A 24,483-nucleotide genomic window follows, 5' to 3' on the forward strand; every position below is an offset into this window, starting at 1 on the left:
ATATCACCTGCATACCCTTTGCATACCCTCTATACATGTCACTGCCTGTGACAGACCTATAACAGCATACCCGGTCGCGTGCATACACGGTATGGACAGGGTATGCACTAAGCAGGCAGATAATATTAAATGAAAAAATCTCCAGTACAATTTAAAAAAACTTAAGGATAGGCTTGTGCGGTGTCCGTGGCACCAATGTGCGGTGTCCGTGGCACCAATGTGCGGTGTCCGTGGCACCAATGTGCGGTGTCCGTGGCACTAATGTGCGGTGTCCGTGGCACCAAAGTGCGGTATCCGTGGCACATATGTGCGGTATCCGTGGCACCAATAATGGCACAAATAATGAGTAGACTGACCTGCTTTGTGTACTTGGTGACTTGTATGCGGTCCATGGCCCCCGTGGACTCCATGCGCGAAGCCTCGTTTACCGTGTTCCCCCAGATGTCGTACACGGGCTTGCGCGCCCCGATCACCCCGCCCACCAGGGGACCGCAACTTATACCTGGGAATTAGGTATAAAATAAATATTTAACGGGACGGTCATGCGAAAGACATACATTTTTCGCCGTTTTATTGATAGTTTGTGGCGAATTAAGCATGGATATTATTATTAACTTTACCTTGTAAATGGTGTTCCATAAAAGGCGCATGTAACTATTCTATTTACAGGTGAATTAGAATCATAATTTGAATTTTTCATCATTGTTATCATCAGTTTACCGGCCACAGGTCTACCCTCAGAGTGACACGGGCAAGTGTAGATTGGTCGACTTCACACTTCACAGAACTTCCAGGCAAGCAGGTTTACTCACGATGTTTCACTTACAACACAATTTTGAAAAGCTACAGATGCGAATTCTCCTCTCCAAATATGCCATGAATAATAAGTATTGCTAATTCCGAGGCTACAACCACTTCATTTCGGTGAAGGTGAAGTGGAAGGAAAGGGCTGGAAGTAAATATATCTCACCTACTCTTAACCGGAACTTGTTAAAACTATGCTTGTTGATGTCCTCCAGAGCCTCCCGCAGGGCGAAGGCGTAGTCAACCAGCGCGCAAACATGCTTACAGTCGTCGTCTCCTATCTGTTTACAGTACACTTAGTATAAAATTTGCATGCTCGCAAACCAGGAGTTCTTTTCGAGCATCGAAACAATGAAACGTCAAAGCAAAATGGACCTAATTGAACTTGTTTTACAGTTGCAAATTACTATATATACTGTAATCCGTTTTTTTTTCTTTTTTCAGAGTAGAGTGTGGATAAGTTTGATAAAACAAAGTGCATAAATTCCATTATACACTGTCGTAATGATGGTTGAAATCCACTCTCATAAAATCGAGGGTTATAGCGCACAAAACCACCACGTTGCTCTAATGTGTGCAGTTGCGTTGTGGGCAATATAATTATAGTTTTACCTTATGATTAGGGTTTAAGCCAGATGCCGCCATGTAAGTAGCTCCAATGGTTTTTATCTTTTCTATGCATTTGAATTTTGGCTGCGTCAGTAATCTATCGAAGTCAACTGCAAAAATAATAAAACAGTCAGTACCTTATTTAGTGAAATATGAGATACTCTATTTAAATAAATATAAACACATTTAAAAAGATAAAAGCTTTAAAAAAATATCGCGTATCGAAAATTGATGCAACATTGTCCGAGATGTGAACATTGTGAAATGTTTTTTTTTTACTATTTGTATTTTCTTTGTTGTGCCACAAAATTAAAAGCGAATAAATAGTAGCTACCTACTATCAACAATGGCTCAGTTCACATTGTATTGATTATTTAATTATCATTATTTGAAATTTCTAATTATTATATTGTTATTTACTCTCTTATAATTATTTAATCCATAATTAGTCTACAAAACTTTACAAACAATTCAAAAAAAATATTAACTAAACTTAAAAACAAAAAAGAAATAAAAAGTTGATTGGTACTTTACAAATGATCTCGTTTAGGAGACGCATGCAGTCGATGGCTTTTTGTTCGGAATAGAACTCGTGGAAGTTAGGTATCCCCGCGAACATCACTCCCACTTCGTCTCTCCATTGAGAATACAGCTCCTAGAAGATTTTAGGCGTAATAAAATTGGCTGAATAAAGGAGAAAGGGCAAGACACGGGATCTTAGCACTCTGTTGCGAAAAATATTTAAAAAAATGTTAATGGTGTTGTGTTAGTCACAAAGCTCTTAATAAAAATAAATAATCAAGTTTAAAAGTAGTGTGTGTATTTACACACACATGGTATATTTTTCCGCCATTCATCCAACAAAAACTACAATTCATTTAAACTATTGACAATTTTACCAATACTTAATCGAAAAATGGACAAATAGTGCTCGACCTACGAATTTAACCATATTTTATTATCACCTGTTGAGATAGTCTTTTACCGGAAAAAAAAAATAAATCGGTCAGGGCTTCAGCTTTTCAGAAGTCAGTCAAAAAATGTCATGAAAATTGCAGAAGATCCATCCTGTCGAGAGTGCGGTGAGGTGGAAACCAGTATTAATTTCATAGCTGAGTGCCCCATGTACGCGCTGGTAAGATGGGAACTACAAGGTAAGGACAGTATAAGTGTAGAAGACCTAGCAAACCTCTCTATAGGGGATATCGTGAGGTTCACAAAAGAGACTGGTAGGTTTCAGACAGTTGGTAGGGACACCAGTAAACCTGTGTCTCAACATGGGGTATAGGGTGGAATAGTCCTTCCAGAGGACTGATCACCCGTCTGGCAATGGCAGGCGTCCCCTCAATAAATAATAACATGTCATGAACCTGCACTTACATCTGGACACCTATCTTTTGATAGGAAATGATTGACAACGTGATCAGGAAGTATATGTTTCAGCAAATGGCGGTTAGTCCGCTGCGTTTCCTTCATCTCTTTCAAATCGGTCTCCGCTTGCAGCTTCCAGAGGAAGTCGAGACGTGAAGTCACTTCCACCAGCCTCGCGTGGTACACCACTATTACGAGGAACATCACCATCAAGATTAGCATCTGGATGTAGAAACGGAGTTGGCTGGAAATTGAAATTTTTGATTGTACCGTTTAATAGTGTAGCGTAGAATGGGATTGCTTAAAGTAAAAATCAAATGAACGCAATATTCCTTAGTTTTACGAAACCGTCCAAGTGTTCGACGGCCGAGTGGCGCAGAGGACAGCGACCCTGCTTTCTGAGTCCAAGGCCGTGGGTTCGATTCCCACAACTGGCGAGTGTTTGTGTGATGAACATGAATGTTTTTCAGTGTCTGGGTGTTTATCTGTATATTATAAGTATTTATGTGTATTATATTCATTAAAAAATATTCATCAGCTATCTCAGTACCCATAACACAAGCTACGCTTACTTTGGGGCTAGATGGCGATGTGTGTATTGTCGTAAAAAAAATATATATCTACAGTGTAGAGTCCCGTCTGTGTTACGGTCTGAAGGGCGTGGTTGTCATTGTAACTATAGTCATCTACGCTTCAGGTTGATAGACAAAGGGCGCACTTTTTGGGACGTGATCTTTGAATGCTCCGCGAAAAGTGGCTCTGTTTAAAGGCGGTGGTTACCTTCTGGTTTTATTCATTAATTTTATAAATTTAATATGCCTATAAAAATTTTCGGAACAGACAGGATATGAACCTGCGACTCTCGTGCAATCGCGGCCTGAGCTTTTCCAATTAAGCTACGGCTCTTCTACCATCGATGCCGAAATTAGTATATGCCGTTTTACATCAGTCTTATAGCGACTGATAATTCCTCCAAGTGTAGATAAAAACACTAATAAAAATTATAAAATTTATTCATTAACTTGTAAAGTCGATGGATTTTGACAAAGATATCTAAAGCTGACTATTTCGCTTACAGATCCCTGAATCAAAAAAATGTATTCAAAATGTCCGAACGACCTAATCGTAAAAAAATAACACAAAACAATATATCCTCACTTTACGTATAGGAAAGGTAAAATAACCAATATACTTACGTATCACTATGATTCGTGCTATAATCGTCTTTGTTGTAATAGCTGAGCAACAGAACAGCGTACATCCCAACATTAGCGATGGCGAGTGATGTCTTTATCAAATAGAACAACTTCAGGATCGATGTCAGAGCGACTAAGCACAGTATCCACGTAAATACTACATATTCAGGTTTGAAGCATTCCTCTAATATCACTTCTACATCAGGCATCTCTGTAGTAGTCACTGTTCGACTAACGTTGTTAGTTTCCAATAATTCTGCGATAGCAAATGACTCTTGACAAATGTAGAGCTTTATTGTGCTGGAATTCAAAGCGGAGCAAGTGTTTCTTTATCTTTATCTTTATATTTTGTGGTCCAAAAAGTTTTTAATCTCAAAAACCTTACACAGTTATAATTATGTTACGTGAAAATATATTTTATTTTGAGTTATACTAGCGGACCCGCGCGACTTCGGCCGCAAATGAGTCGACTTAAAGAAATAGTCGTATGTCCAATATAAATGATTCCGAGATTCCAATATAAATGAATCCTAGCTAGATCGATTTATCGCCCCCCAAACCCCCTGTATACTAAATTTAATGAAAATCGTTGGAGCCGATTCCGAGATTCCAATTATATATATATGTATATACAAGAATTGCTCATTTAAAGATATAAGATTAGCAATTTATAAGCAGACATAACCTTACGAAGTGATTGATTGTAACACATACACATTTTACAGAAATTAAAAGGCATATTTAAATTGTGTTGCAAAATTATTGAGAGCTTTTACTCTCGCAATCTTTTAGTTTTACTATTGGGAAGCTGAGAACTGAAGTAATCAATATTGTTATATTATTATTGCAAAAGACGGTTTTCTGTTTACTTTACGCTCTCACTAAATAACCAATCGAGTTGAAAGAACGGAGAGTAATATTATCTTCCTCTTCTTCGTCGTTTACTTCATTTCTGAAGGTCGTGTCCGGATTCAAGTTCCTTCGTAGTATTTTTATTACAGCCATGGAACAGGATGGAAGTTTGTATATTATTATAATAGTGTAGTGACTTTTTCTCCCAGAAAAACGAACGGTTCCCCGTTAAAAAAACCGAAATAAAACCCGGACGAAGGGGGGCCACAGCTATTTTCAAATAAATTGCTTCGTAACCTGCATCAACACAAGACTAAAAGGTAAGGTCTAATTTAAACACATGAACAAATTCTCACCTAGATATAGACATGATAGTAACAAAGCAGCATATGTGCACGTTTCTTCGGAACCTATCGCCACTGACAGCTGCAGACAGTTTAGCAAGTCTGGGCACAGCTTCTTGAAACTCTTCCGCCATCAGTAGGAGAAACGAGAGCGCGAGGGGGATGGTCATTATCATCAGTATCACCACCAGCAACCAGCAACTAGTAACCAGTTAAAATTTTCATAAGCATATGGGTTTACCGACCTAATAAATCAATATAGGACAAAATGATACTATTTGGTCCTTAAAAGTACACGCATTAGGAATTAATGATAATGTAACTAAGCTGTTGAAATTAACTCTGTTAAATAATCCTCGCAAAATGTGTGCCATTATCTCACAAAACATGTAGGGTGATACCTCATTACTTTTATACATACTCGTAATTAGCACAGTGCAAGAAGAATTTGTAAGCAGACGCTGGGCTTGTGAAATGTCATGGTTTATTTACGTGGCTATTTATTACGTTGTTATTTTATTTTGGTTATTGAAAAAATTACTATTTGTCTTGCATACATCTGTCGCGTCTGTATAAGAGATAAACTGATGCGTAATAGCCGCTTATTACAGAAAATTTAAGCTTTCATTTCGAGACGATCATCTCAGAGAAAGAACGAATACCTCGACGTCAAAAGAGGGGATAATGGTGGGGCTAAGGGATCAAAGTGAGATTATAGGTGAGTTTTATATATACATCCTTAGCTAAGCATCCTTCAAGGTAGAAATAATACCTTACGGTAACATACTTGTAATGTATAACACACTGCACAGCCACAATGAACAACCAGATCACAAAGCAGCACATGACGTTAGATTTGAAAGTCTTCTCGTCCAACTCGTCATCGAAACGCTCGTCCAGAGAAGGTTCTCGAAAGTGGAGAGACCAGGGCTTCATGTGTTCCACTCTCATGCGGCGATTGCTGCTAATTTCAATAGAGTGGTTAATAATATCTTCCTCCTGTAAACAAATGATTTGGAAGTCAATAAAGACTAAACTACGATACTTATCACGTATGCGTATCGTCAAATAGCCTATGCTGGACTAAATTCGTCTCCCAATTTTTTGCATTTAAAAGTAAGTTTATGACTGTAAACCAGTGCGACTCATGTGACATAGCATGGTTTACATCGTCAGAGTTATCTTTACTGCTGTCAGTCTTAAAAATTAGTGATGCATCATCTGCAAACAATACAATGTCGCATGTTCCTTTGACATGGAACGGAAGATCATTTATATACACTGAAAAATAATAAAAGTAGCACAGAGAACCCTGCTGCCAGTTCTGTTTTAAATTCCGTCAGTCGCCGCGTATGACACCCGTGGGAAGGACAATTGATCTGACAATCTGACATTCTGATCAACACACGGCACTATGTATATAGAGATTAATGAAAAAAGGCGGGAAGCTTCGTGCATGGCGGACGCGGTTTTTTAAGATTTTTCTTTAAATTTATTGTGAACTCGTTTTGGGGAGGATTGGTGTTGTTTGTATTGTGCATGATGTAGTGCTAGTGTCGTTGTTACAGTAGTTGGGTTTGTATGGGTGAGTTCTTTTAAAATATTACAAAAGTTTAAAATTTACAATGTAATTTTTGAAGAACTTGCATATATAGGCGACTAGCTGCTATGGGAGTGGCGCTGGTACTGCGGTATGTGCAGTATAGTAAGAACCAGTCCTTTTCGGGGCGAGTTTGCGATACATTTGGGGAAATGTTTGGGTGGCCGCGTCCGCCATGTCAATTTCTCCTGATATTATATATTTTAATCTAACCTAACTTTTATGAAAAATATACACACCTAACATTGGCTAATCTGTGTAAAGCCAGAAGAAAAAAAATAGATATTAATAAACAATCTTGATGATAGACTTAGAATGGAAATAACCAGTGATAATGTTAAAAGTAAACTTATATCTTTTCTGTTTCGTTACCTATATGAGTAGACGGGTTGGGCATCCGGTTAAACCCGAGTGGTTTTTGGTGCTAAAATATTATGTGTAACTTCTACTAGTAAAAATTTCCTTAAGAGAGGCGAGAATAGTGCATCCTCACTTTATTTTGTCTATTGAACGCTTTCCCCGTTAATGTTTTCTGAACGGCATACAAGGAAACATCTAAGCTTGGACTTATGGCTTAAAAACATTATCCAACCAGATAAATAATCCTTTTACCAGTTCACAGATACAAAAGGGATGTCCCTGCTGTAATATTTACCTCAGACAAAGACGTAATCTCCAAGTCTTGCCCTTGTTCGACATCGTCGTGTTTATTGTTGCGACGGTTGCGAAATACAGTAGCACTGCTTTGGAAGTACTGCGAAACAGATATTTTTGATAGGTACATTAGAAATATAAAAATTTAAATTATTTGTATTATATACCAACTATACATACTTATAATTTGATTTTCCCCAAAAGTGTTTAGTTTGCAATAGAATATTGAACTAGTAAAAATAAAGCTAATTAGAAATAGCTGATCGAATTAACTAAATAGAAATTACTCTCAGGCATGGAGGTTTCCTCACGATGTTTTTCAATCACCGTTGAAGAAAGTGAATAGAAAAACTTTATTGCAACACAACACAATAGGAAAAATACAAGGAAAACAGTAATAGTACTTAGTGCTAGGGTGCAAAGGCGGCCTTATCACTAAAAGTGATATCTTTTTTATTTTCTTAAACCGCTCATAACTTTGGTTAGGCAATATAACTTACGCTTTGAAAGGGCATCTCCGGTATGAAGTCAGTGGTGTTCTCGTCCTCAATACTTCCATTACTGCCACGTGGACCATTCTCATGCTGCTTGGGCTGTATGCTGTGCACAAAATTATACGAATGAGTTAAGTTATTTATAGCCTTTCACAAAGGCAGCCAATTAAATCAGCGATTGGCAGTGTCTAAAATAACATGTCTTCGAAACAAGTGGTATATTCTTGATCTGTTTTTTTTCCATAAAATATTACAAAACAGGACCAAATGTAACAACCTTCTAAATCATATATCTTTGACTGTCCCGCAACGGTACACTAGAAGTTGCAAATCCACAAATTTTTTTCATATCCCGTTTACGAAGTCCCATCTCGGAAAACAAGCGCCTATTATACCTACGTATATTTGCGAAATACAGCGAGTTATCCAAAATGATATCTGGCATCGATATCTTCATCACTCACCCGCAGCTTTTAGGAATAAACTCACCGAACACTTATCGGTGAGTTGAATTTTTTGTCAAGTTAAGTTTACATGACGCTTTGTCAATGCTATGTGAACTTGTAATTGACGTGCATATCAGTCCATGTTTTTGTGTGTGCTCATTATCGCTCCGTAAAGACGACTATTATTATTTATTTATCTACGCAAACTCATATTTAAGTATTTATGGTATATTAAGATATGTATTAGTATATTTATTTTTTATATTTATCAATAGTATTTTTTTTATTTGTGTAGTCTGGTTTATGTATTAGTATGTAGATATTCGTATGTATGTACTAAATAGTGTACTCCATCTATTTGTTTTCTTTTTAGTTTTCCTAATCCTAAGGTTGCCTGGAAGAGATCGCTACTTAGCGATAAGGCCGCCTTTTGTATCCTGCTTCATTCTTCATGTGTTTGTTCTTTTTTCTGAGTGGTGTACAAATAAAGAGTATAAATAAATAAATGCATGTTGTTAGTACTCTTAATAACCATTTTATGCCACCCTAATTAGTATTTTTTTTTGCTTATGAGTCACTTTTCTTTGTGTTGTAGGCTTGTACTTTGTATGATATAATAATGTCTGTGTTTTTTTCCCCTTTCCTTTGTTGGGTTGCCTGGCAGAGGAGACACTATCGCTAAAAAGCGATAAGGCCCATTGTACCTGTGTTTTATTGTGTTGATTTTGTTTATAATTTAATTTCTTTTAGGTGTACAATAAAGTGTATTTTCATTTCATTAATAAATAAATAAATAAGTTAAAGTCGTGCCACATAGTGAAATATTTGTTCGGTTGATAAGACTTACATGTTTATGGATTTGCTCCTAGTTCTTCTCGGATGTTCAGTGGCCTTGATGAGGTAGGTGGTGAGGTTCAGCTCGCGTAGGTATGGATTCCGCGTCTCGCCCTCGCCGGGTTCCACTTCAAACGTCGCGTTCAGGCATTCCAAAGTAGCTTCCGATATGTGTACCCGTCTACAAAATCCAAATATTATTACAACTACTATTTACTTCTGACGACCTCCCTGGCGCAACGGTACCGCAACACCGTGAATTTAAGTAGGAGGTCCCGGGTTCGTTTCCTGCCAGGGGAAATTTGGGAATTTATAATTTCTGAATTTTCTCTAGTTGCGGGAGGCTTTGGCCGTGGAGTTACCACCCTACTGACAAAGACGTGCCGCTAAGCGATTTAATGTTCCGGTGCGATGTCGCGTAGAAATCGATTAGGGGTATGACTACAATACTCCCTAACAGGTTAGCCCGCTAGCATCTAAGGCTGCATCATCATTTATCGCCAGGTTAGATTGCAGTCATGGGCTAACTTGTAGTAAAATTAAAAAAAAAATTGTTTATAAAATTGTGAACATCGTTTTTTAAATGGCTTAAAATTATCTAATTAAAGAACTTACCCAGGCAATCCACCGCTCTCCATATGGTTGGCCAGGGTGACGTCATGCGACCAAAGGTCGAACTGCCATTTGAGCAGTCCCAGAACTCCACAGAGCACAGTGCCGCTGTGGATGCCTATCCTCATGTCCAAGTCCACCTAAAAATAATAGCAAACTTTTCAAGTTGGTGCATCCTATATAAAGAAATTCTTCTTCTTTAAATTATTCAAATTGGACCTATCGTTTAGAAGTTACGACAGGTATAGAAATGCTAAAAGCAAGAAAAATGCGGAGGGCCGCCCAGCCGCGTATTATAGTTTGAAAATAAAACTGGACCCGGTAGGTGGCGCTGCAGTTATATGGTTTGGTTTTTTTAAGATATTAAAACCTATAATAACCGATTTGATGCAGACGAAGTTGTGCCGGTCAGCTAGTCTTATATAAATAAGTCATCATCATATCATCATCACATCAACCGATAGACGTCCACTGCTGGACATAGGTCTTTTGTAGGGAGTTCCAAGTTCCACGGTTCTGTGCCGCTTGGATCCAGCGGCTACCTGCGACGCGCTTAATGTCGTCTGTCCACCTCGTTGGGGACCGACCAACGCTGCGCTTACCAGTTCGGGGCTGCCATTCCAGCACCTTGGGACCCCAACGTCCATCCTTTCTCCGAACTATGTGCCCGGCCCATTGCCACTTCAGCTTCGCGACTCGTTGAGCTATGTCGGTAACTCTGGTTCTTCTACGAATCTGCACATTTCTGATTTGATCGCGTAGAGATACTCCGAGCATAGCTCTCTCCATCGCCCGCTGAGTGACTCTGAGCCTTCTTATGAGGCCCATATAAGTAGTAGTAGAACTTATTGCGACAATCCGGGGTAGTGCTACAACAGTGCCTCTTTCTGCCGCCGAGAAATATTCCTGTGTTCCGGTCTAAAGGGCGTTGTGGTCAGGGTAATTACAGGCTCATGAGGCTTAACACTCACGCCTCAGGTTGATGAAAACAGGGCGGATGTTTGATAAAAAACAAAACCAACAGTTGACCAGAGTGCTTAGTGTGAAATATTCTACGTCTATTCCATCGCTCGAAAGTTAAGTATGATTTGTACGGAATCGGAAGCGTCTATCTAGTGACAATACAGTTTCCCAGTTTTGTAACTAGATGGCACTATTTCTGTTCCATACAAATCGTAGTTTACTAGGACGCGATCGAATTGGTTTCGAATTAAATCTAACAGTAGGAACTCACTTAAGTAATTAAAGTATCACTTGCTTCAACGGTGAAGGAAAACATTGTGAGGAAATTTGCATGCCTGAGAGTTCTACATAATGTTCTCAAAGGTGTGTGGAGTCCACTATGGGCGTTGTTATGTTTTTTTAGGGTTTCAAGCCTCATAACGAGCAAATCGATTCTTCTTTGTCTGTCTGTACATTCCTACTTTTACTTACCTAATTACCTAAAGGTACCTAGTTGTTTTGCGCTGTTACTTTGCAATTTTCCTGGAAAAATAATTATTACAATATTCTGGTACGATTTATGTATTCTTCACTAAAATGTATATGGTAAGCGTAAGGTGGTTATAATATAAGTGGGCGGCTTTCGATTCCGGCAGGTATAATTTCGGAATTTTCTCCGGTCAGTTCTAGTGGGAGGCTTAAGGGAGGCGAAGCTTAGCGATTTAAACGTTGTGTAGGTATGGGTCTAATAAAGTACCATATCCCTAACAGACCTACAGACATAAAAAAATAACTAAATAAATTATCATGAGATGAGATTGCACATAAGGGGTCATTTTTAGAAAAATAAAACCAGATGTCACCTCAGAGCTAGTTGTTAGTTATATTGTTGAAGATTCGCGAAACCTAAATCGATCGAAATAATAAATGAAGACTTTTGCGATACCCTGTCTCTCAAACTAATTTTTATTATATTACTAGCTGTTGCCCGCGACTTCGTCTGCGTTTGATTTTGTTTTTAAAGTATTCAGTATCGCTTAGCCTTAAGTGAGTATTGTAGTATATATATACATATATATATATAACATGTGACAAATAATTTGCAATAAAATAATATTGCGACTATAATTAAAGATCTAAGATATCCTATCTCTTAAGTTGGACCAGACTGCTCACGGTGAGCCAATTTTATTTAAAATCGGTTAAGTAGTTTAGGAGTCCATCGCGGACAAACATCGGGACAGGAGATTTATATATATATTATATTATATATTGATTATAATAATATTATTCAGAAGTGGTTTAATTTTGGTTACATACAAGATTATTATATATATCTCATAATATTTTAAATCATTTATTTCTTTCCGTATTCATTCTCTTCTATTCTCTTCTCGAGCGGGTGAAGATCATTATCTACACCCATGTACACCCAACAATAGAATATCGTCATAGTAAATAAAAGCTGTATTTGACAGTTTGACAGTTCAAAAATAGGAGTGCTCCGATCGTCACCAAACTTTACAGGATTACTTGCCAGGTCAATCCGGAGATTCACTGAAAGTTCATTGAAATCAGCCCAGCCGTTTCGGAGCCTATACGGAACATACCCACACACTTTCTCTTTTATATATATATATATATATAGATAGATAGACGGGTTTTAATTTTTTTTTTTTTCAAGCTAGTTTTTTATAAAATGATATACAATTGCCCTTGAATGAATTTGCAATTTTGTGTAGCCTAGTAAACTGTACAGTTAGAAGACTACAAAGCCATAAACACAGGAGCACTTCGTATACACACCATTGCCTCCGCCTCGCCACGACGCACCTGTTTGTTGTACCGCACGTCGCGGATGACGCGTATCATCTGCAGGCCCATGTTGACGCAGCAGAAGGCGTGGTCGTCCCGACGCTCCGGCAGCCCGCTGACGCAGAAGTAACAGTCACCCAGCAGTTTGATACGTAAACAGTGGTTTTCCTACAACAGTGCAGAAACACACATCAAGCCATACTAGTCTACCATCATCATAATATCAAACTCACCGAACACTTTTCGGTGAGTTTTTTTTTTTTTTTTTTATAGAGGAGCGCTTGACTGCAAACACACCTGATGGCAGTGGCGTGCATTAGGTTTCTTACCAGGGTATGCATACACCAGGAAAATTGCATAAAACGGCACAAACTCTCCTCCTATTAAAGTTATATATCAATGTTTGGGGTATGCAGTGCTTTTGAGCATGTATGGAATGCACGCCACTGCCTGATGGTAAGCGATGATGCAGCCTAAGGTGGAGCGCGCTTGCCTAGAAGATGCCTATTCACTCTTGATTTGAAGGTACTCATATTGTAGGTACTGGGGAAAAAGGAAGCTGGAAGGGCATTCCAGATCCTAGCGGTGCGGATCAGAAACGAAGATGCGAAGCGCTTCGTACGCGTCCGCGATATATCGACCACGTAGGGATGCAGATCCTTACGGTGCCTCGCGGTTCGATGGTAAAGAGGCGAGGGGGGAACTAGATAAAATAGTTCTTGAGCACACTCTCCGAAATAAATCCTATAGAATACCGAAAGGCAGGCAACCTTGCGACGATGCTCCAAACTCTGGTTTTTTATTGGCTAGGTCACCGATGAGGCTTCTAGCACGGCGATCCACCGAATCCAGGGCATCAAGCTGATAGTTGGCAGAGCCGTCCCATAAATGGGAACAGTACTCCATGCACGATCGAATTTGAGCTAGCTTGGTACAAGGTAAGTAGCTGTTCAGACGTAAAGTAACGCTTGACCTTATTGAGTTAAATTTTTCGTCAAGTTTACATGACGCATTGTCAAAACGTGTAATATGAATGTTGTTAGTGCTCTTAATAAATAAACCCATTACCGGCCCACTACAGGGAACGGTTCTCCTCCCACAATGAGAAGAGGTTAATGCCGTAGTCCACCACGCTGGCCCAGTGCGGATTGGTGGACTCCACACACCTTTGAAAACATTATGTAGAACTCATACATGCAGGAAGCAAGTGATGCAAGTGATATTTGGATTACTTAAAACGCACATAACTTAGAAAAGTTAGAGGTGCGTGCTGCTGGTCTGGTCTGGTGGGGGCTTAGACCGTGGCTAGTAACCCCCTTGTAAAAACCTATTAAGGGTATGACTACCATACTCCCTAACAGGCTAGCCCGCTACCATCTGAGACTGCATCATCACTTACCACCAGGTGAGATTGCAGTTAAGGCCTAACCTTTAAGTGAAATAAAAAAATAGGGACTTACCGTAGCTAATCTGTCAAAGCGAGCAAAAAGTTCGTTCAGAAGTTTCACCAGATCTTGTGCGCTACATTTGCTAGATAATTCTGAAAAAAATAAAAAGTACATAAATTATAGGAGTATGTAGGTAAATTCTTAGCATGTACATTTTTTGTTTCTATCGACTTCCTATTGATACGTATGACTGCTATCGTTTATAGAATTTAGAAGAAGAAAGCATTAGCACCATCCGTTATCGTCCGCCGACCTATCCCACTCCTGAGGCACAATCCATACACAGGACAAAGGTACTCCATACTTCCTACAAGCTGTTCAAATTCAGAATGGTGGACTAAAACGATAATTATAGCAAGTTATCGATAACAAGTAACAACCAGTGGGTACCGCGGGCTAAACGTGCTATTCAGGAATATCCTAACTATAGGCTGGTATCTACTGAGATTTCTTAGTTTCTTTTTCTTACAGTTTGCAATTTGATAAAAGTACTGTAATAATGTAGACGACGCCATCCATTCCAGTCCAGTAATCAAGTAACTTAATCCGTAGAGTATGATGTAAACCACAGAATTAAAAACATACAGAAACCTTGTACAATACATATATTGACGCATCAAAAACCGGGTATTGGTTAGAAGCAGGCGTTAGTTTGTGAAAATCCATAATCCATCCATCCATGTTGACTTCACAATGAATAAGTTCATTGTAAAGTCAACATCTCCTGAGGATGCTCCCGTTTCGGAGCCAAACGTGCGTAGAGGGTACATAGCCGAGGATCTGTTTGGTGTGGAGTATGCGGATTGAAGAAATTATAAATTTCACCATACAGATTCTCCTGCTGTTCGCGGAGTATAGCAAATGAAGCTTAATTTTCGTAATGCATCAAAAACCACTCCACTTTAGTAGTATATTTTGAAAAAACGGTTAGTTACTTCACTCCATTTAGCAGTTGACGGTTGAATTATTTTACCTCTAACTTTCCAAACGTTTACCATAAAATATAGAAAATGGGAAAAGTTTGTGAACCAGCAACATTATGCGGGTGTGAAGGGAGACGTGCTCGGGACGTTTTCTTTTGGGATACAATGCATTAATAGCTGAATGCGGGTTCTGTATATACTTAATTCTGTGATGAAAACTAGCTATAACTTGTCGTAGCTTATTACATTCAATTTACTATAACTTGTATCCTATAGTATATAGTCCCCTTATTGCATAGAAGACAAGTTATTTGGAATGCACTTTATATAACTTACCAGTGAATCCTTTTATATCAGCGAACAGTATAGACACGTTCTCGTGCCGCTGAATGTATAAGTTATTAAATTGCTGCTCCTGAAATTCGCCCTTAACTCGAGACACGTGATTTGATATCTCCTTCGCCAAAAAATCCGGAATCACTAAAAAAAACAGAGTGTATTAACAAAATGTCAGGATCAATCGAGTTAATTTGATGAAATTAATTTCAATAAAATTACTTTGTAGTCACAAAAAATGCTTTCTGGAAAAAAAGTTTTTACTTTATTATTTTCTTGTTATTAAAATGTAATTCGTCGGCTCTTTTAATAAGTTTCATTGAGGGTCAACTACAGTTTTTGGCGCAATTGAAGAATTTAACTCTTCTTACCGCTCTGAAATAGTTTCCATTGTCTGTCGCTCTCTCTCTTTGTCCGTTGCCTTGTTACCATGGATCTGTGGGTCTCCAGAAACGCCTTCCTCTGCCCCCAATCAGCGAGGTACTTAGCATACATTCCGGCAAAATTTACAGCCATGTATAATAACGAATTGGCTATAAGTATACGGGTACCGCAAGTCTTTGCCTGAGGATCATAAAAAAATTGCTGCACCGGTCATTTTAAATTACATATGCCCGTTTTTACTAACGATCAAAAAGGGAATACCTTCATATTCCTAGGCATAAATCTCTATATTTCTATATATTCTGTATTTTTTTGCTATTTATGAATTATTGGTAAGTAGGTAAACTTTAGTAGTTTATGTTATGACTAGTTGACCTATTCCACTATCCCGTTTTTCTAATGTGATTATTCTATTTTGGTTTGCGTGTAGAAGATTACCTACAGTAAAAAGATCGCCTTTGTGTTTTTTTTTTGTCTTTCTTCCGCTCCGTTCTCATAATACGTGGCTAGGAATTGAAACTTCCTTTGGAATACTAATACAAAAGTGAATAAGCTAGACCTAGATCGTCTAGGCAAACACGTACATTTAAGTTATTTACGGTTTCCATAAGGTGAAAAGTTGATCAAGTCCCCATATCCAATGAAAAATATAATCAACAGACTTTAGCAACGACCAGAATACCAAATAGTGCATAAAATTGTGGCAATACATTTTACAGGAGCAGTTATATAAGTTCACGCTTAAGTTTTAAATACTGAATCAGTTTTAATGAGATTATCACTATTCCCTACGACCAATGATATGTAAACTTATAAAAAAGGAACGGTCACGATCAGATAAATAGAAATATATAAACAACACAAATTTGTTTGGAAACCTTAGTATATTATTAATATGTTATGTGAATATAAAATCTATCAGAGCTCCTTTTTTGAAGTTGTTTAAAAGGGCCCTTGATAAACGGACGGACAGACATCAAAGTGATCCAATATGATTTCCGTTTTTCCGTTTTGATGGTCCGGAACTTTACAAAAGGGGTGCGCAATACGAAATTCAATCACTGTCAAAACCGGCATTGCATAAATATAAATTATATAACTATCTATATCTACACAGATTTAAGAATATACAGAATGCGCGTACACGACTAATATGCAAAAACCACTCCACTTTAGTAGTATTTCACAAACAGGCGTGTTTGAATAGGCGGATAGTCAGTTCATTCATTCAGCAGTTGACAATATATATTTTACCTCTAATGTTGTAAACGTTTAGCATATAATGAGGAAAATGGGAAAAGTTTGGGAGCTAGCAATATTCCGCGGTGAGAATGATTCAAGTGAGGCGTGATCAAGACGTCTTCTCTGTTTTTGGACATAATGGACTGCTTGCCATTATGGTTGATTGAGAATTCTGTATGTTCTGAATTCTGTGTATATCTTTATTTTTATGGTAAATAAATGTTCTGATTTAATAAATGAGCAGTAAAAGAACCGGATTATTATTCCAGCTAATCTCTGAAACGGTTGAATCGAAATCGACGGATTGTTACCGCTAATAGAGGATAAAATAGGACAACTTTTTCTTTCGGAAATCTCTGGTCTGGAATGGGGGTTGAAATACTTTATGAGAGTTTTTTTTAAACTGAGGGTTATTAAAATTTTGAAGTAGATTTTTGATTTTAGGCTGTTCTTTAAGAAATTGTTTCTTTAATTCTTAATAAAGAAAGGAAAGGTAATAAAATCTGATTAGTTTTAAATAAATTACACCTTAAAGTACTCACTTTCTCTAGTTCAATTAGGAATTGAGAGAGAGAATACAAGGTTTGATGGGAAAATTTTACGTACTTTTTCCAAATTGCGAGCAATAAATTTATATATTCGGCCTTACTTAATCTATACTTACTACCTACTTTATCTTTGCTTACTGCATGAATATTGTTTAGCATGAACTCCTTGACATTAACAGCTGTGGCCAGCACGTGTGAGAAAGAAGACAGTATCCCGATGACAATACACCAGCCCAATGAGAGAGGCAGCATTGCGTAGGGAACAAATATTATGAAGAGCATGTACCACACTTGATTCTCGGGCTCTTGGAAGCCTATGCCTTGGCCGCTAAGACCTGAAATTAAAAAAAAAAAACATACCATAATGAAAATAAGCGGTGATAGATTTTATGGCTGTACGGTGATATACCTTTGCTTTTTCCCTATGAGAAGATATAAAGAAAAAAATATAATTTATCCAAATTAAATATTACTTGCTTTAATCTTTCCATAATCTTTTCAACGGCGTGTGCTACCAATCCGGCCGACAATAATGCTGATGATGATGAAGAATAAAATAAAAAATAATAATCAATAAAATAATCGCTATGTCGAGCGATAAGGCCGCCAAATTGTATAATTTTTGTTAAATTTTTATTTATAATTTTACTATACGTGTATGTCGTGTACAATAAAAGTGTATTCATTCATTCATTCATTCATTCAATCAATTGTTGAGGAGAAATTTCTAAGGCGGTTATTCGATATTTTTTTTGGACTAGTATTGAGAGTGAAACAAGGACACATTTCGTTACATGAGAGAGTGGAAAGATATAACATAGAGTGAAGGAGGAAAAGAGCTATACATCGTAAGCATATCTCATACAAATCGCGCATGCGTTAGTTTGTGAAACGTCAAATCCACAGCTGAGATATCACGAGTGGTGTAATTAAATCATTAATACTTGAGCTGTAAAGCATACAAATAAGTACATCTTTTTTCAGATACATATAATTTTTTACTATATGGAACTAAACTGTAATACTATCTGTAGTCAATGAAGACTTGTTGACTTTAGAATAATAAAGAGTCTCAAGTACCCACTTCTTCAACTTATTTTTTTTTGGCTTATAGGCAACGTTTGTCATATTACTCAAGTAATTTTCTTATGCCATTTTTTAAATTGGATAAGTCCATTACGAACGCCTTATTTTGAAATACTAAGATTTTTAAAAAGTATAGTGCTAAATTTATAATTTTTTTTTTTTTTTTGACAATCACCTTTGTGGATCTTCCAAGTATACGTGACATTGGCGAAATACAACGTGCCAATTTGGAACACACTTCAAAGCCAAAAAAAGCAAAAGAAGAAGTAATTGGATAAGTTTAACTAAACTAGCTGACCCGTGCAACTTCGTTGCTCCAATAACCGATTACCGGAAAACACAAATAAAATGACATTTTCTAAAAATGAATCCTAGCTAGATCGATTTATCGCCCCCGAAACCCCATGTATACTAAATTTCATGAAAATCGTTGGAGCCGATTCCGAGATTCAAATTATATATATATATATATATATATATATATACAAAAATTGCTCGTTTAAAGATATAAGATTAAGTTATGTTAAGTATAATATATAAATAAATGAAGTTATGTTATTGTTCACAAAAAAAAAATCAATTTCTCAATACTGATTTTGTTCGGCTACACTATGTGAATCCATCCATCCATTATCTACATTGAAAGCTTAAAGTTTGCTACTGTCGAATTGAAAATGATACTTAATTTGATATGATAATGTAATTTTGTTACCTTGCGCTATGAGTAGAATCCACGTGGTAGCCGCCGCCCAGTGTAAGTAGTTATTGGCGAAACAGCGCCATCCTCCAAGAAGACATAGTGCAATATTTATGAGCCCAAACGCTGCCGTCCAAGTTATTTTGTACCCGTCTGTAACTACCTCGACTTCATGGAAAGGAAAAAAAAAATCTATGACTTTTTGTAACAAATTAAAAACTAAATTTTAATAAGACCAAGCCTTTTATTTTTATTCTGCAAAATTGGAATTTTATTACATATAAAAATCATTATGTCATACTTACTGTTGTCTCTATTTGATAATGTATAAATTAATGATAAACTTATCTGAAAATATAAATAACATCCATTAATAAAAAAGAAAAAAAATGAAAAACGGCCGATTGCTGTTAAGAAACATTCGCAATGAAACTAACTGAAATTTCCATACCTTGGATAAAAATATAATTAATTATTTGGTTATAACATTCAACCGTTTTGGAAAGGTAATCTATGAGAGGAATTTAAATAATTAATTGTAATTTTTAAAAACCCTGAATACAATGTTTTGTTTTATTTATAATATTTATGAGGATGCTATGAGCTATTTTTTTTTAAATATTGGATAGAAGCAGGTGTTACGTTGCGGAAGTCCATGATATATTATGAAAATTAAGCTTAATTAATTATTCATTGTAAAGTCAACATCTCCTGAGGATGCTTCGGTTTCGGAGCTAAACGTGCGTTGAGGGTACATTGCCGAAGATCTGTTTGGTGTGAAGTATAAGGATTGAAGAAATTGTAAATTACACCATACAGATTCTCCTGCTTTTCGTGGAGTATAGCAAATTAAGCTTAATCTTCATAATATACTATGAGGTCATTTTTTACTTGGTTTCTTACCAGGGTATGCACACAGCAGGTCAATTGCATAAAATGACAAAATCCTCCTCCTATACGAGCTATATTTCAATTTTAGGTTAGGCAGTTCTTTTGTGCATCTATGAAGTGCCCGCCACTGATACTAATTCCTAAGCGCCCCGTTGTTTCCATTTTGACGTTTGGGGACACTAGACTAAACAAAGTCTACTATAATAAAAATAGATCGTTTAAAATAAATAACAGTTTTCGTCACCTTTAGTGCTAGATCAACCACGTTGACCATTATGAGAGATTTTTGTCTTTGTCTTCGAGAATACCTTTGATATGATAATTCTACGGTTTCGTCCTGCAAACAAAATTTGATATCAAAATGCAAAATCTTCTAATGCGCGTTTTAACTAACGAGGAACTAGGTAATGCCTAAATAAGTAACGCCCAATCTGAGGAGATTCCTAGGCATATATCAACCGCAAACTAATAGATATCACCTAAGAGTTGGTGAAACGTTTTTTTCTATACACATCGCCTAAATCATTAGGTATTCGATTTAAGTATTCATCAACGTTTACTTTAAAGCTATGAAACTGATAATTATTTTTTAATCTGGGGCATTTATTTTCACTGAACTTTTATTATTTGTTGTATTCCACAGAATGTTAGCCCTTGACTGCATTTGGTGATGATGCGGTTTGAGACGGTAGCGGTCTAACGGCACGTCTTTGCCGGTAGGGTGGTTACTAACTACTGCCAAATTGCCTATCGATAAACAAACATAATATTAATAGTATTATATTTTCATCATCATCCGTAGCCTATTAAAGTCTGCTGGGCACAGGCCTCGAGAAACGGTTTTCACCACACTGCTCCAATGCAGGTTGGTGGGCTTTCACGACTATTACCAGAATGAAGTAATAATAAGCGATAGCAACGACTTTACGTGCTCTACGAGGCACTATATCTTAACTTCGGGCTGGTACTCAAAAAATTATAATAGAAAATCGATAGATAATTAAATCTCTTTATTGCATACAAAAAATAAAAAGCACAAAAGACAAATAAATAAATTTAATTAAATATTTGTATGCAAAGACGGTCTAATTGCTAAAGCAATCCTTTCAGACAACCATTGGGGAAGTAACCGGCGAATGCATATCAACTAAAATAATATATGTCATATATATAATTTATATACGAATAACAAAGAAATAGAATAAAACTTTATGTACGTTAATTAGGGGCAATAAGATAAATGAAATTGTTTAAGACGACATTTAAAACTTTTAAGGATTTCAATATACCTTAAAATGCCAATATACTTGAATTATTATATGTAACGGTATATTACTGACCGTTAAATTGTATTGTATGTGCTTTGACTACATCGTGTTCATTACGGACCAATGTAGTATACTTATCGAAGGGATCCATGAAAACACGGGGATCTCGTAAAAAAGGGCGCCGCGGGAGATTTGATAGCCTTGTAATGATTAGACGAGCTTGTTTACGTATTATGGTAGCTTCTTCATTTAATCAGAAAGAGGCTTCGATCAATAATGTTCTAGATTTGTAGTCTCATTAAAAAGCAAAAAAAATAGACCAGTTATCTGTTGAGTATACATTTATAGGTACTATTTCACTTTTATTGATTTTTCGGATGCTCAGCACGAACACATTGGCATTTTCACTATGATTTTCACGATGTTACAGTAGCTTTGTAAAGTAGGGTAAATTAGTAAAATTTTGATAACTACAAATTGATATGACCGGCTATTTTTGTAAATTTATTAGCATTTTAACCAGAATGCTGATAATTCTTATTTAAATAAATAATAGTTTTTAAGAAATAATAAAAAATATACTTGATTAATGACATTGTGTCGGAGGGTATTTTCAGTACACTTCAGTCTTGCATAGGACTCAAAGCTCATGTTTTAGTCGTTATCACTGATAAAAACAGGCTGAGTGAATTATTTTTTTCTTAAACACTTATTAACAAAATATCAAGCTAAGAATCGGATATTAAAAGCAAATTTAAACGATGCTCTAGAATAATATTGATCGAAGAAAATATGGAAAAAATGCACCATAATTTACCATAATAATTGTACCATAATTTTATCTTACCTTAAAACTATTAGTGAGTGATGGCCAATAAATCCCTTTGTAATATCGACCTGTCCGAAGCATGTTCTCTGTGACAGCTGGAAGAAAATATATTTGTTAGAAACCTAATAGATATATAAAAATTTTCAACTCGAGAGTCATCGTGTTCATCAAAATTTTATATTTTTTATATTTTTATTAGAGTGTTCTTACTTATACTACACAGGAAACATCGATATAAATTGAAGAGTTGAATTCCACAATAAAGGTATATTGTTAGGTTTTTTTTACATTTTAATGTTTTTGTTGATTTATCATCCGTCGCAAAAAGCGGCTCATCCAACTTGTTTGTATGTTTTAAAATATTATTAAAAAAAAATTGCACCTAATCATAGTATTTTCATTTACGTACTATGTTTTCAGTTTTTATTCCTGAGTGTGCTTAGTTATTGCCCTGGCACAGTTTGTTAAAAAACTAAGCACATTTTGGAAATAATCAATTAATTTGAATATTATTTTAATAAAAAATATAAAGTAAGTACATTTGAATCTTAATTATTTATTTTTATTGTCTTTTATAATTTAAAAGGTTGTTATAATTTATCATTCATATTTCATTTTGTTACTATGAACTAAGCAAACTTTGGAAAAGAACTCTTCAATTAGTATCCATGTTTTTTAATTATCATAATGCCCGTAATGTCTACATATCACTGACCTCTATTAGCGTATTATAGTATAATAAATAAATAAATAAATTAATTAATAAATAAATAAATATACTACGAAAATACACACATCGCCACCAAGCCCCAAAGTAAGCGTAGCTTGTGTTATGGGTACTAAGATGACTGATGAATATTTTTATGAATTATATATACATAAATACTTAGAAAATACATATAAACACCCAGACACTGAAAAACACTTATACTCATCACACAAACATTTTCCAGTTGTGGGAATCGAACCCACGGCCTTGGACTCAGAAAGCAGGGTCGCTGCCCACTGCGCCAGTCTGCCGTCAAATATGGAGGAGTATGTAGCATTTCTATTTAACCCCAAAATTATAATAAAATAAGACACTGAAACTTATTTCAAAACTTCTTCAAAGCAATATTTTTTCAATATCGGACATCCATTTACTTAGATCTATTGTTAAGAAAGATTACTTAGATTATTATTAACAGAATAGAATAGATTGGAAAAGTATTTATTGCAAACAGAAAGAAAACAAGGTTAAAAAACATAAGGTAGAAATATATATGTATGCTCAAAAGCTTGAGTCGATCTCCTCCAGACATATAAATTGAATAGTTCTTCTAACTTGAGTGCAGCACTCAGTCCTTAATATAATTGAAAGAATGGTACCTGGTTCATTATCCGCATTAAATGGGTCAATGCTGTTGCGAGCACTATTGGTAGAACCGTCGTCGTCGCTTATCCGCAGCTGAAATAAATGCCTGAATTAATATTTAGACTCTTAGAGTTAGCCTTTATTATTACCACGAGACTGGTATTAGTTTATTATCTACTACTAGGAAACCTTCATGCCTGAGAGTTCTCCATACTGTTCTCAAAGGCATGTGGAGTCTACCAATCCGTACTGGGCCAGCGTCGTGGATTACGGCCTAAGCCCCTCCTCATTTTCGGCGGAGACCCGTGCCCTGTAATGGGTCCGTAATCGGTTGATATGATAACCCGCGCAAACTGGGCACGGGTCAGCTAGTAGATCATCATCATCATCGTATGAACTCATTACCGGCCTACTACAAGGCACGAGTCTCGTCCCACAATGAAAAGAGGTTAAGGCCGTAATCCACCACGCTGGCCCATTGCGGATTGGTGGACTCCACACACATTTGAGAACAGTATGGGAACTCAGGTATGCAGGTTTCCTCACGATGTTTTCCTGCACCGTTGAAGCAACTGATATTTTAATTGCTTGAAACGCACATTACTAAGAAGAGCTAGAGGTGGAATTCGAACTCGGCCTCCCGAAAGTTAAGTCGAAGTCCTAACCACTGGGCTATCACCGCTTTTAGTAAATAATACAGATAAATTTACACTTTTACTTGTGATGAACACTGTCACAGGCTTGCGGGGACTTGCTCTTTAAGTATAGCGATTAAGCATAAAAAGAATGTCACAAGTGAAAAGCTAAACCTATAAAAATAAGTAGGTACCGAATTCCCCGATTTACGAGAATCAAAAGTCCATTTAACTTTGTCAAATCTGATGAAATTCCTTTTAAAATCAGT

At 36.6% G+C, this 24,483-nt stretch overlaps 1 protein-coding gene across 4 annotated transcripts in view; it reads right to left on the reverse strand.

The window, feature by feature from the left end:
• The window catches only part of LOC120637675 (adenylyl cyclase 78C-like), a 137,553-nt gene that overhangs the window by 7,009 nt on the left and 106,061 nt on the right, over positions 1-24,483 (reverse strand). The window contains exons 5-26 of one of the 4 annotated variants that reach the window (XM_039909618.1): positions 23,594-23,672; positions 22,244-22,320; positions 20,373-20,465; positions 19,543-19,585; positions 19,253-19,405; positions 17,593-17,789; positions 15,652-15,844; positions 15,281-15,424; positions 14,034-14,113; positions 12,592-12,741; positions 9,820-9,956; positions 9,218-9,385; positions 7,931-8,030; positions 7,432-7,530; positions 5,964-6,175; positions 5,189-5,377; positions 3,981-4,280; positions 2,794-3,028; positions 1,948-2,068; positions 1,417-1,523; positions 971-1,085; positions 357-502 (exon numbers count right to left, since the gene is read on the reverse strand). In XM_039909618.1, coding sequence (XP_039765552.1) covers positions 357-502; positions 971-1,085; positions 1,417-1,523; positions 1,948-2,068; positions 2,794-3,028; positions 3,981-4,280; positions 5,189-5,377; positions 5,964-6,175; positions 7,432-7,530; positions 7,931-8,030; positions 9,218-9,385; positions 9,820-9,956; positions 12,592-12,741; positions 14,034-14,113; positions 15,281-15,424; positions 15,652-15,844; positions 17,593-17,789; positions 19,253-19,405; positions 19,543-19,585; positions 20,373-20,465; positions 22,244-22,320; positions 23,594-23,672 — 3,138 coding nt within the window. Of the gene's footprint in view, positions 1-356; positions 503-970; positions 1,086-1,416; positions 1,524-1,947; positions 2,069-2,793; positions 3,029-3,980; positions 4,281-5,188; positions 5,378-5,963; positions 6,176-7,431; positions 7,531-7,930; positions 8,031-9,217; positions 9,386-9,819; positions 9,957-12,564; positions 12,742-14,033; positions 14,114-15,280; positions 15,425-15,651; positions 15,845-17,577; positions 17,790-19,252; positions 19,406-19,542; positions 19,586-20,372; positions 20,466-22,243; positions 22,321-23,593; positions 23,673-24,483 lie in introns of those variants that run through there. The other 3 variants (XM_039909617.1, XM_039909616.1, XM_039909615.1) reach the window with 3 other exon arrangements.

The sequence above is a fragment of the Pararge aegeria genome, chromosome 4, assembly GCF_905163445.1.
Source record: "Pararge aegeria chromosome 4, ilParAegt1.1, whole genome shotgun sequence".
Taxonomy (NCBI): Eukaryota; Metazoa; Arthropoda; class Insecta; order Lepidoptera; family Nymphalidae; genus Pararge; species Pararge aegeria.